This window comes from Bubalus kerabau, chromosome 15, assembly GCF_029407905.1.
Source record: "Bubalus kerabau isolate K-KA32 ecotype Philippines breed swamp buffalo chromosome 15, PCC_UOA_SB_1v2, whole genome shotgun sequence".
NCBI lineage: Eukaryota > Metazoa > Chordata > Mammalia > Artiodactyla > Bovidae > Bubalus > Bubalus kerabau.
This window is the reverse complement of record NC_073638.1, coordinates 79,287,571-79,301,463: the sequence shown is the minus strand read 5'-3', so window position 1 is coordinate 79,301,463 and position 13,893 is coordinate 79,287,571. Positions and strand designations below refer to the sequence as shown.

Sequence of the window (13,893 nt, the reverse complement as noted above, 5' to 3'; positions counted from 1 at the left end):
CTTCCTTTCTATCCCTTAGGTTCCCTGAAGTTAAATAGAGGCTTCAGCTAGATTATCTCTAAGGTCCTTTCCAGCGGGTACAATCTGTCTCTATAAAATATGATTCTACTTCTGTATAAATTCACCCCCAGTACTGGAAAGGACTTGAAAATTACAAAAAAAGAGAAAAAGAATCACTTCATATTCAAACAAGAAATTGTTTGATATGTGTAGTCTGTTTAACCCACAGTAGTGGTAACACAAAGCCATCTAAGTAGTATAAGTTTCAGAAGGGCAAACATTTTCAAACGTGACCCTATTGTGTGTTCTGTTATTCAGATTCAGAAACTCATACTCATCCCAAAAGTGGATATCCAACTATTTAGCACTGAAGTAAATAAAACTTAAATAAAATGTTAGAAATTGTATCATGCAAGGAGATCAAACCAGTTAATCCTCAAAGAAATCAGTCCTAAATGTTCATTGGAAGGACTGATGCTGAAGATGAAACTCCAATACCACCTGATGTGAAGAAATGACTCATTGAAAAAGACCCTGATGCTGGGAAAGGTTGAAGACAGGAGGAAAAGGGGATGACAGAGGATGAGGTGTTTTGATGGCATCACCAATTTGATGAATGTGAGTTTGAGCAAGCTTCGAGAGTTGGTGATGGACAGGGAAGCCCGGCGTGCTGCAGTCCATGGGGTCGCAAAGGGTAGGACATGACTGAGCGACTGAACTGACTGGCTGACCAAGCGGCAAAGTGTAACCAACTGCAGTATCTGAGGATGTGAATCCGCTGTGGCTTTTACACATTGACAATAGATTGAGAATTGCCACCGCACTTAGTAAACACCATGACAGTCTCTTATTACCATAGCTGGACATAAATGTTCGAGAAGCCCCAAATACCTTTCCTAGAATTATGCCCTAGAGTGAAGAATGAATATGTCCACTGAAATACATGTACAGAAATATTCATCATTGGGTTATTTGAAATCATGTAAAAATGGGACCAGTTCAAATTTGTTTCAGCACATTAGATCATGACTTGACAAACTTTTCTTTGAAATATTTGTGGGCATACTAAGTGGCTTTGGTTGTGTCTGACTCTTTGTGACGCCATGGACTGTAACCCACCAGGCTCCTCTGGCCATGGGCTCCTCCAGGCAAGAATACTAGAGTGGGTTGCTGTGACCTCCTCCAAGGAATCTTCCCAGCCCAGGGACCAAACCTGTGTCTCTTATGTCTCCTGCATTGGCACATGGGTTATTTACCACTAGCACCACCTGGGAAGGCCTTGAAATATTTAATAGTGTATATTTTAGGGTTTTAGGCCATAAATATTAGTCACAACTAAACAGTTTTGCCCTGTATCACAAAAGCAGCTGTCCATACTATATGAATAAATGGTATGCCCCAGCTCCAATAAAACATTATGAGTCAGGTTCACTGACCCTTGATAAGCAATGTTATCACAGTCTGTGTGTAATAAAACTATACAACAATGAGAATGAATGAATGACTTCTGGATATGATAATGTAGAAAAATTTCACAAATAAAATATTGATGAAAAAAATCCAGACATAAAAGAGTAAAAGCTGTATGATTTCACTACTGCATACTTCAAAAATATACAAACTACTATATCACATTGCACATCATTTCTGACGGCTGCATGGAGAATTTCTGGGAATCTAGCAATGTGCCTTTTTTTCTGGTTTTGGGTGTAGGAATTTTTCCATTTTTGAAAGTTTCCTTGCAGTATATATTTTTAGATTAAACTTTTCTATATTTATGAATGCATTCATGCTAAGTTGCTTAAGACATGTCTGACTCTATGTGACCCTATGAACTGTAGCCTGCCCAGTTTCTCTGTCCAAGGGATTCTCCAGGCAAGAACACTGGAGTGGGTGCCCACGTCCTTCTCAAGGGGATCTTCGCAACCCATGGATCAAACCGTAGTCTCTTATGACTCCTACATTGGTAGGAGGATTCTTTACCACTAGAGCCACCTGGGAAACCCTTCTATGTGTATCAGTTCAGTCGCTCAGTCGTGTCCAACTCTTTGAGGCCCCATGGACTGCAGCACACCAGGCCTTCCTGTCCATCACCAACTCCTGGAGTTTACCCAAACTCATGTCCATTGAGTCGCTGATGTTATCCAACCATCTCATCCTCTGTCATCCCCTTCTCCTACTACCCAAAATCGTTCCCAGCATTAGGGTCTTTTCCAAAGAATCAACTCTTCGCATGAGGTGGCCAAAGTACTGGAGTTTCAGCTTCAACATCAGTCCTTCCAATGAACACTCAGGACTAATCTCCTTTAGGATGGACTGGTTGGATCCCCTTGCAGTCCAGGGGACTCTCAAGAGTCTTCTCCAACACCACACTTCAAAAGCATCAATTCTTTGGCACTCAGCTTTCTTTATAGTCCATCTCTCCCATCAATTCAACATCACTAGAAAAACCATAGCCTTGACTAGACGGACCTTTGTTGGCAAAGGAATGTCTCTGCTTTTGAATATGCTGTCTAAGTTGGTCATAACTTTTCTTCCAAGGAGTAAGCATCTTTTAATTTCATGGCTGCAATCACCATCTGCAGTGATTTTGGAGCCCAAAAAAATAAAGTCTGACACTGTTTCCATTGTTTCCCCATCTATTTCCCATGAAGTGATGGGACCAGATGCCATGATCTTCATTTTCTGAATATTGAGCTTTAAGCCAATTTTTTCACTCTCCTCTTTCACTTTCATCAAGAGACTCTTTAGTTCCTCTTCACTTTCTGCCATAAGGGTGGTGTCATCTGCATATCTGAGGTCATTGATATTTCTCCCAGCAATCTTGATTCCAGCTTGTGCTTCTTCCAGACCAGCATTTCTCATGATGTACTCTGTATGTAAGTTAAATAAGCAGGGTGACAATATACAGCCTTGATGTACTCCTTTTCCTATTTGGAACCAGTCTGTTGTTCCATGTCCAGTTCTAACTGTTGCTTCCTGACCTGCATATGAGCTTTTCAAGAGGCAGGTCAGGTGGTCTGGTATTCCCATCTCTTTCAGAATTTTCCACAGTTTATTGTGATCCACACAGTCACAGGCTTTGGCATAGTCAATAAAACAGAAATATATATTTTTCTGGAACACTTTTGCTTTTTTGATGATCCAATGGATGTTGGCAATTTGGTCTCTTGTTCCTCTGCCTTTTCTAAACTCAGAAAATGTCTTTTCAATGTGTATATTATACTATAAAAATGGCTTTCCATAAACACAGTACATTCACTATGAGATTTTAAAAGACTGTTAATTTTTATTTTTAAAATGAAAAGTTTCTTGTACAAGTGTTCATTATATATTTATGAACTTGATGTAGTGCATACTTTCTAGAGTCTCTCAATGTGTTATTAATCTTTATGTTACTAAAACTGCTGCCTTGCTTGTAGAACAACACTGTCTTTATACAACCATTGGCTCTCCTAGTCTTTCTCACAGCAGGAGAGAACTACAATGTACTTCAGTTCAGAACCATGCAATGCATTTTATATCATTATAGATTTGGGGACCAGACAACTACATTCTGAAGAAGATCTTGATCTGGGTAGTATTTGCCTACACAGAATTGCTTTAGTGTCACCAAGGCACCAGGAAAACTCTAAGTATAGATTTTTTTTTCTCACTTATATCTGAGGAATATGTTTTCTCCTTAAGACAAACTTTTAAACTATTTAAAATCTTCATTTTTAATGAAACACAAATCCCATTGTGAGATATATCAGGTTATCCAGCTTGTTATAATAATGCAGCTACTCAAATTCAGGTTTCATTTGTTGAGTGGGAGTAGATCAAAATGATGCTACTCCTCTTGGTTTTGAGGATCAGCCCTGTTAAAAAGCTAAGGCAAGGTTCTGACAGAACAAAATGTAACTCAAGGGATTTTTATACCATGTAAGAAATGGAAGTAACTGAGGGAGAAATTAGAAAAGATAGGAATAGAATTAGGTGATCAAGGACAATTGTATATACACTGTATGTGTAACAGAGAAGCAAATAATGATAGTAAAATTCTTTTGAAACAAGCTTATCACCTTCTGGGTTTTAGCGGGCCACTATTAAAAATTAGTTGTGGTTTAAGCTTTGCAGAGTGAAAAAGTTGGCTTAAGGATCAACATTCAGAAAACGAAGATCATGGCATCCGGTCCCATCACTTCATGGCAAATAGATGGGGAAACAGTGGAAACAGTGTCAGACTTTATTTTTGGGGGCTCCAAAATCACTGCAGATGGTGATTGAAGCCATGAAATTAAAAGACACTCCTGGGAAGGAAAGTTATGACCAACCTAGATAGCATATTCAAAAGCAGAAACATTCCTTTGCCAACAAAGGTCTATCTAGTCAGGTTATGGTTTTTCCAGTGGTCATGTATGGATGTAAGAGTTGGACTGTAAAGAAAGCTGAGCACTGAAGAAGTGATGCTTTTGAACTGTGGTGTTGGAGAAGACTCTTGAGAGTCCCTTGGACTGCAAGGAGATCCAATCTGTCCACCCTAAAGGAGATAAGTCCTGGGTGTTCATTGGAAGGACTGATGCTGAAGCTGAAACTCCAATACATTGGCCACTTCATGAGAAGAGTTGACTCATTGGAAAAGACCCTGATGCTGAAAGGGATTGGGGGCAGGAGGAGAAGGGGACGACAGAGTTTAAGATGGCTGGATGGCATCACCAACTCAGTGGACATGAGTTTGAGTGAACTCTGGGAGTTGGTGATGGACAGAAAGGCTTGGCATGCTGCAATTCATGGAGTAGCAAAGAGTCAGACACAACTGAGTGACTGAACTGAACTGAAGCTTTGCCTCAACAATATCTCCACAGGAGTACAGGTCATATTTTAGTATTGGGATCTAAAGAGAAGCCAAAAGCAAAGGAGAAAAGGAAAGATATAAGCATCTGAATGCAGAGTTCCAAAGAATAGCAAGAAGAGATAAAAAAAGTCTTCCTTGGCAATCAATGCAAACAAATACTGGAAAACAACAGAATCGAAAAGACTAGAGACCTCTCCCAGAAAATTAGAGATACCATGGGAACATTTCATGCAAAGATGGGCTCGATAAAGGACAGAAATGGTATGGACCTAACAGAAGCAGATTTATTAAGAAGAGGTGGCAAGAATACACAGAAGAACTGTACAAAAAAGATCTTCATGACCCAGATAATCACGATGGTGTGATCACTGACCTAGAGCCAGACATCCTGGAATGTGAAGTCAGGTGGGCCTTAGAAAGCATCACTACGAACCCAGCTAGTGGAGGTGATGGAATTCCAGGTGAGCTATTTCAAATCCTGAAAGATGATGCTATGAAAGTGGTGCACTCAATATGCCAGCAAATTTGGAAAACTCAGCAATGGCCACAGGACTGGAAAAGGTCAGTTTTCATTCCAATCCCAAAGAAAGGCAATGCCAAAGAATGCTCAAACTACCACACAATTGCACTCATCTCACATGCTAGTAAAGTAATGCTCCAAATTCTCCAAGCCAGGCTTCAGCAGTACGTGATCCATGAACTTCCAGATGTTTAAGCTGGTTTTAGAAAAGGTAGAGGAACCAGAGATCAAATTGCCAACATCTGCGGGATCACAGAAAAAGCAAGAGAGTTCCAGAAAAACATCTATTTCTGCTTTATTGACTATGTCAAAGCCTTTGACTGTGTGGATCACAATAAACTGTGGAAAATTCTGAAAGAGATGGGAATACCAGACCACCTGACCTGCCTTTTGAGAAACGTCTATGCAGGTCAGGAAGCAACAGTTAGAACTGGACGTGGAACAACAGACTGTCCCAAATAGGAAAAGGAGTACGTCAAGGCTGTATATTGTCACCCTGCTTATTTAACTTATATGCAGAGTACATCATGAGAATGCTGGACTGGAAGAAGCACAAGCTGGAATCAAGATTGCTGGGAGAAATATCAATGACCTCAGATATGCAGATGACACCACCCTTATGGCAGAAAGTGAAGAGGAACTCAAAAGCCTCTTGATGAAAGTGAAAGAGGAGAGTGAAAAAATTGGCTTAAAGCTCAACATACAGAAAACTAAGATCATGGCATCTGGTCCCATCACTTCATGGGAAATTGATGGGGAAACAGTAGAAACAGTGTCAGACTTTATTTTTCTGGGTTCAAAAGTCACTGCAGTCAGTGACTGCAGCCATGAAATTAAAAGACCCTTACTCCTTGGAAGGAATGTTATGACCAACCTAGATAGCATATTCAAAAGCAGAGACATTACTTTGCCAACAAAGGTCCATCTAGTCAGGGCTATGGTTTTTCCAGTGGTCATGTATGGATGTGAGGTTTGGACTGTGAAGAAAGCTGAGCGCTGAAGAATTGATGCTTCTGAACTGTGGTGTTGGAGAAGACTCTTGAGAGTCCCTTGAACTACAAGAAGATCCAACCAGTCTATTCTAAAGAGATCAGTCCTGGGGGTTCTTTGGAAGGAATGGTGCTGAAGCTGAAACTCCAGTACTTTGGCTACCTCAGGCAAAGAGTTGACTCATTGGAAAAACTCTGATGCTGGGAGGGATTGGAGGCAGGAGGAGAAGGGGATGACAGAGGATGAGATGGCTGGGTGACATCACCGACTCGATGGATGTGAGCTTGAGTGAACTCCGGGTGTTGGTGATGGACAGGGAGGCCTGGCATGTGCAATTCATGGGGTCGCAAAGAGTCAGACACGACTGAGTGACTGAACTGAACTGAATGATTATGTAACAACAATGTATCTTGCTTAAGGACATGTTTCTCCTTCTTAACAAGAACCTTCTGACTAATCTTGCTGTTTTAAAACCTATGTTGTGGGAGTGGGTGTGGTAATACCTTTCTATTTCTAGTTTTATTTTTTTATTTTTAAAATTTTTTATTATTATTTTAATTTATTATTATTATTATTTTACTTTACAATATTGTATTGGTTTTTCCATACATCAACATGCATCTGCCATGGGTGTACACATGTTCCCCATACTGAACCCCCCTCCCCCTCCCTCCGCATAGCATCCCTCTGGGTCATCCCAGTGCACCAGCCCCAAGCTTCCTGTATACTGCTTTGAACCTGGACTGGCAATTCGTTTCTTATATGATATTATACATGTTTTTTGTTAACTTAAGATGTATGTTGGGGGAATGGGTTTGGTAAAAGTATATAAGGGATTGTTAAAACTAGTGAGTGGGACACTCTCTGCCCCCTTCTGATGCCTATGTCAGAAGCTTTCTCTGTCTTTTTTCACTGTAATAAAACCTCTGCCACACGAAAGCTCTGCGTGATCAAGCCTGGTCCCTGGTCCTGAAGCTAAATCTTCTTTGGAGATCACAAGTCCGAAATTGTTCACTGTAAGCTATCAGTATGAGACTGAAGGATGGGAATAAGCTGATGTTTGGTTTTGAAGGCTGCCTTGAAAGGCAACGTTGACATAAATGTTAAAACATCATTATTCATAATAGATTAAGAGCAGAGACAAGCCAACATCCATATGTCTGAAGAATGGATCAATAAAATGTGTTGTATCTATAAAATGCAATATTGTAGTGCCATTTAATGAAACGAAATTCCAATGCATTCAGCGACATGATTTAACCTTAGACATTTAACTGAAGAAAAGAAACCTGACAGGAGAAACACACACATAGACACACATTATTTCATGAATCTTTTTACGTGAGATGGCCAGAATATGCAATTACTTAGACTCAGAAAGCAGACTAGTGGTTGCCAGAGCTGGGGGAGGGAAGAAGAGGTAGTGACAGACACTAGCATGTCTGTCTCATTGATGCAAATGTTCCAGAAGGAGATAATGGTGATGGGTGAGCAACCTTGAAAATATATTTAAACCCAAAGAACTAGTTATATGAAAATGCATATATATATTTATATATATGTAACATTTAAATAAAAATAAATATGATCAAAGGGTAGTAATATCTCCACATGAGGTAGTTGCAGAGAATGCTTCAAAAACAATGAACAATCCAAAGAATTTGTAAAAGAAGGATCTATTTTATTTCTGACTAAAGAAGGAGAATATTTATGGAGGTGTCAACTACTATTTAGCACTTGACAAAAATCTTTGCCAACAACTGAACAACAACAAGGGTGTTTGCCATCTGCCTGTGTGGAGACTGAACCCTGTGCTGCAGCTGCTGCCGGCCTGCGACACCGACAAGGGGAATTCAGGGTGGAGAGGGAGGCACTCTGTGCCCTAGGGAAACTGGTGGGACTTGGTCTTTAGATGTTAGATATTTTCTTTTTTGGGGCTCCAAAATCACTGCAGATGGTGACTGCAGCCATGAAATTAAAAGACGTTTACTCCTTGGAAGAAAAGTTATGACCAACCTAGATAGCATATTGAAGAGAAGAGACATTACTTTGCCAACAAAGTTCCTTCTAGTCAAGGCTATGGTTTTTCCTGTGGTCATGTATGGATGTGAGAGTTGGACTGTGAAGAAAGCTGAGCACCGAAGAATTGATACTTTTGAACTGTGGTGTTGGAGAAGACTCTTGAGAGTCCCTTGGACTGCAAGGAGATCCAACCAGTCCATTCTGAAGGAGATCAGCCCTGGGTGTTCTTTGGAAGGAATGATGCTAAAGCTGAAACTCCAGTACTTTGGCCACCTCATGCGAAGAGTTGACTCATTGGAAAAGACTCTTATGCTGGTAGGGATTGGGGGCAGGAGGAGAAGGGGACAACAGAGGATGAGATGGCTGGATGGCATCACGGACTCGGTGGACGTGAGTTTGAGTGAACTCTGGGAGTTGGTGATGGACAGGGAGGCCTGGCATGCTGTGATTCATGGGATCTCAAAGAGTCGGACACGACTGAGTGACTGAACTGAACCGAACTGATTTTCAGAAACTGATTTTATGATCCTAATCCTTGCATCCCTTAATATTTAGAAAAATCACTAAATCCCTTCACGAGACATTAGCTCCTTGTAACCAGCAGAAAACCTTTTGTAAAATAAGCATTTGATTGCATAGAACTCTCCCTTCATCAAAATTTCATATATTGACCTTCTCCCAGTGCCTCTTTGGAGAAATCTCTCAGAGCTACCTGAGATGCTGTCTCCCAGGCTGCAGTCCTCATTTTTCCCCCAATAAAATTTAACTCACAACTCCCAAGTTTTGCATCTTTTTGAGCAGATAGAGCGTAACTGTGGGGAACACCTTACATACTTTTTGCAGTCTTCTTCGTACCATAGATTAATTTGGTGACAATACTGAAGCATAAAAGTTCAGACTTTGCCAAGTTGTTTCTGAATTCACAGGGGGATACACAGAAGCAGAAATAAATTTAATGATGTATTTGCATATTGTCAAATCCTAGACACACTAGCAGAGGGATTTAAGTCCCAGTGTGCCTGGTAAAATAAAAGCGTATCTGCTTATTCAGCTACCCAAGACCTGCTCATCTCAGGTAAGGTTTCCAGGTAATGATTTCAAGACTCTAGAACAAATAGCTACTGTTTTGGGAAAATAAATTTGTAAGTAAAATATTTTATGCCTGCTGCTGCTGCCGCTGCTGTTATGTTGCTCAGTCATGTCCGACTCTGTGAACACATGAACTGCAGCACACCAGGCCTCCCTGTCCATCACCAACACCCGGAGTTCACTCAAGCTCACATCCACCGAGTCGGTGATGCCATCCTGCCATCTCATCCTCTGTCATCCCCTTCTCCTTCTGCCCCCAATCCCTCCCAGCATCAGAGTCTTTTCCAATGAGTCAACTCTTCGCATGAGGTGGCCAAAGTATTGGAGTTTCAGCTTTAGCATCAGTCCTTCCAATGAACATTCAGGACTGATCTCCTTTGGGATGGACTGGTTGGATCTCCTTGCAGTGCAAGGGACTCTCAAGAGTCTTCTCCAACACCACAGTTCAAAAGCATCAGTTCTTCGGTGCTCAGCTTTCTTCATAGTCCAACTCTCACATCCATACATGACCCCTGGAAAAACCATAGCCTTGACTAGATGGACCTTTGTTGGCAAAGTAATGTCTCTGCTTTACAATATGCTATCTAGGTTGGTCATAACTTTCCTTCCAAGGTTAGTCATACCTTTTCTTCCAAGGCACAAGTATCTTTTAATTTCATGGCTGTAGTCACCATCTGCAGTGATTTTGAAGCCTAAGAGGACTTAAATGCATCATCAATTCTCTTTAGTGCAGATATCTTGTTTTTGCCTCTCTAATAAGAGAGGAAATTATGAGTCAAAAAAGCTTTAACACCTGAGTCAATCTTTGTTCTAAAAAGATATAGTGCAGGTATAAAACAAGTACATTTCCCCCACTTTTCATTTATAACGTTCGTTAGTGAAATCCAAGTATTCCCACAAATTACATCAAATCATTGCATTCATCAAAAAGAATTGATTTTAGGTACTGATTATTTAAATCTGTTGGCTTTTCATGCATTGCTTTGGCATTTCTTCATATACTTTTATTACTGGAAATATTCCTAAATGACATGAGGAAGGTGAATATTTCAAAAAGGAAGAAACAAAAAGAATAATAGGAAGATGTAAATTACTAAGTTGGGAAATCTTGTAATTCATCAGATCTCTGCTTTGACTAGGTAAGGAGAGTTTAGATTCAGTGTAACTGTGCAGCTTAAAATAAACATAATCTGTATTTTTCATACTGTCAGATCAATACGTTGACAATAGTGAAGAAATAAAGCTTAATTTTTGCAAAGGTTGTTACTGTTTTCACGGGGGAAAATACAGAGCAGAAAATATAATTAACCGAATGTTAGCAAACACTGAGCCAGAGGATGGACGCTTCAGAGACTTAAGTCCCCAAATGCTACCTGGCAAAGTAAAAGGTTAGCTGTTTATTTTTTAGACATCAGTAGCAAGGACAGAAAGACCTGCTCATTCCAGGTATGTTCTTGAGTCTCCAGATGTAAGAATATAGGAGAAAAACAGCATTTAAAAATGAGAGATTAAGCAATTAATTACTTATGCCTACCAATTCAATATAATAAACTCATGAGTTTAAAAGTCAGAAAATACTATCTTCTCAGAACTGGAAGAATCTGTCTCTAGCATCTATAAAATGATTGTTTAATTAGTTACTTTTAATTTATATTCACAGGAAAGCCTTTACTCTTTGTCACTGGGGAAGCATATACATACTTTTTTAAATTTTATTTAAAAAATAATATAGTCAGAACACTATAAATAGCAATATTTGCAAACTTAACTCCATGTAAATCATATGCCAATATATACTTAAAGAAAATCTGTCACCAATATGCTAATTCTTATATCAACAGAGATGTGCATACATGCAGACATGACACATGCAAATACATACACACAAGGAGGGCACTCTATATATCAGAAGTGTTTATTATACCTCATCTCATTTTCTTTTTAATATAAAAGTCAATTAAAATCAAAGAGACACAAATGTGTGTGTTAAATTCTGTTGTTTTCACTTCTTTGTATCGTTTTTCTTTGGCTGGTCAAGGGATCCATCCTCTGATCCTCTGGCACCAGGGCGAAGCAGAGATCAGTAATGAGAATTGTGACAAAGGAGCAACATGTTTCTATAGTAAAGGCCAATAATGCTTATTTTATGTCTACCAAATGCCGAAGGTAACTTAGACCAGGACGGTAACATAATAATTTTCATTATGAATAGTTGCTGATATGCTCTAGAATGTATAGAAAATCATTTCAAACCAACATTATCTGAGCTGTATTTTGGGAAACATAACAATGGTAACAAATTTTTGTGCCCAAGTGACTATTTCCAGAGATGGAAAATGCTTAATCCTATAACTGACAGCCAGGTCTCAAACACTGGTGTCTCTTCTATTGTATTTTGAACATAAAATAAAACATTAATTCTTCCAATTATACCTCCAGAGATAAAAAGGCAAAAACCTAGGAAAATGACAAACTCATAGAGTTTTATATACATCATAATGACATGCAGACTTAGATAAAACTTTTTCAATGTGTAATATAGTGTTTTTTTGTTTGTTTGTTTGTTTGTTTTTATTTTTCCAGGTAGGTAACAATGTTCCTTCAAAAAGTAAGTACATTATTGGGTAATTTTCTGAGTATAAAATGACATTTACACAAAGAGACTGTGCTCTCCTTTACAGATATTTTGCAGATGTCCATACATTTACCTATACTTTTCCTGATCATTTTGTCAAAAATTTAGATAAGAAAAATTAAAGAATGGAGAAAGAAAATTGCTCCTCTGTGACTGAATTCATTTTCCTGGGGATTACCAGTGATTTGGAAGTGAAAGTGACCTTATTTGCCATGTTGCTAGTTGTTTATCTCATTAATCTTCTGGGAAATCTTGGAATGATCATTTTGATTAGAATGGATCCCCAGCTGCAAACGCCAATGTACTTTTTCCTCAGCCACCTCTCTTTCTGTGACCTCTGCTATTCCACAGCAATTGGGCCCAAGATGCTGGTTGACCTTTTGGCCAAGAACAAACCAATCCCCTTCTATGGCTGTGCCCTCCAGTTCTTGATTGCCTGTACCTTTGCAGATTCTGAGTGTCTCCTGCTGGCAGTGATGGCCTATGATCGATACAGGGCCATCAGCAGCCCCTTGCTCTATGCGGTCAGCATGTCCAGCAGGGTGTGCTCCCTGCTTGTGGCTGGGGTTTACCTTGTGGGAATGTCAGATGCTTTGATCCACACTACATTAGCATTCCACTTATGCTTTTGTGGGTCAAATGAGATTAACCACTTCTTCTGTGACTTACCTCCACTCTACCTTCTTTCCTGCTCTGATACACAAGTCAATGAATTGACAGTATTTATTGTTTTTGGTGTTATTGAATTGAGCTCAATTTCAGGAGTTCTTATCTCTTACTGTTATATCATCCTTGCAGTCTCAAAAATCCATTCTGCAGAGGGGAGGTTCAAAGCTTTCTCCACCTGCGCCTCCCACCTAACTGCTGTGGCAATTTTCCAGGGAACTATGCTTTTTATGTACTTTAGGCCAAGTTCAATCTACTCTTTAGATCAAGACAAAATGACCTCATTGTTTTACACCCTTATGATTCCCATGTTAAATCCCCTGATTTATAGCCTACGTAACAAGGATGTGAAAACTGCCCTAGGAAAATTAAAAAATAAAAGATGGTTTCAAAGATTTATATAATACATATACACACACATACAGTAGTTATTATTTTTGCAAAATTATATAGTATGATACATGAGAAATATAATTTTATCAAATTATTTAATAAATGAGTATCTATACTAAAGCTCAGCCATAGGAAATTGTTGCAGTTTTCAAAACTTGTCATGCTTCATTATATGTCTTGACCTTATCTATGAAACTCTGTGTAAAACCTCCTGGCTCTTCAAATTCTATCATACTTTATCTGTGTATCCATTCATTCAAACATTATTATTTTAAGTGTATTAATATTTAGCAACTATTTAATTCTTCTTTGTCTGCCTCTAAGTGCTTTACATTTCTTTAAAAACCCATTAGTTTGTATAAAAATGGACCTTATAATCTAGATGAATAAAGAAACATTTACTAACTAACCACACATACAATTCATAGTAAAGTTTAAGACTTTCATTAATTAAAAAAAAAAAAGTAGGGTTAAAAATCTAGGAACAAATGTCAAAACATAGTGTGCAGAAGAAAGTTTTTCTTGAATGGAGATATTAATTATCAGATTCAAAAATTTGGAAGGAAATGATTCTAGGAAGATAATTTGACACTTATAGAGGTCTTGAGTTGGATGAGATGGCTGGATGGCATCACTGACTCGATGGACATGAGTTTGAGTAAACTCCGAGAGTTGGTGATGGACAGGGAGGCCTGGCGTGCTGCGATTCATGGGGTCGCAAAGAGTCGGACACGACTGAGC

General features: G+C 39.1%; 1 protein-coding gene across 1 annotated transcript; it reads left to right on the top strand.

The window, feature by feature from the left end:
* The first annotated feature begins 12,218 nt into the window (after nucleotides 1-12,218).
* LOC129628439 (olfactory receptor 5W2-like) lies at nucleotides 12,219-13,163 on the top strand. Its single transcript, XM_055547881.1, has one exon. The coding sequence runs from the start codon at nucleotides 12,219-12,221 to the stop codon at nucleotides 13,161-13,163; it is 945 nt and encodes a 314-aa protein (XP_055403856.1).
* Nucleotides 13,164-13,893: the final 730 nt, after the last annotated feature.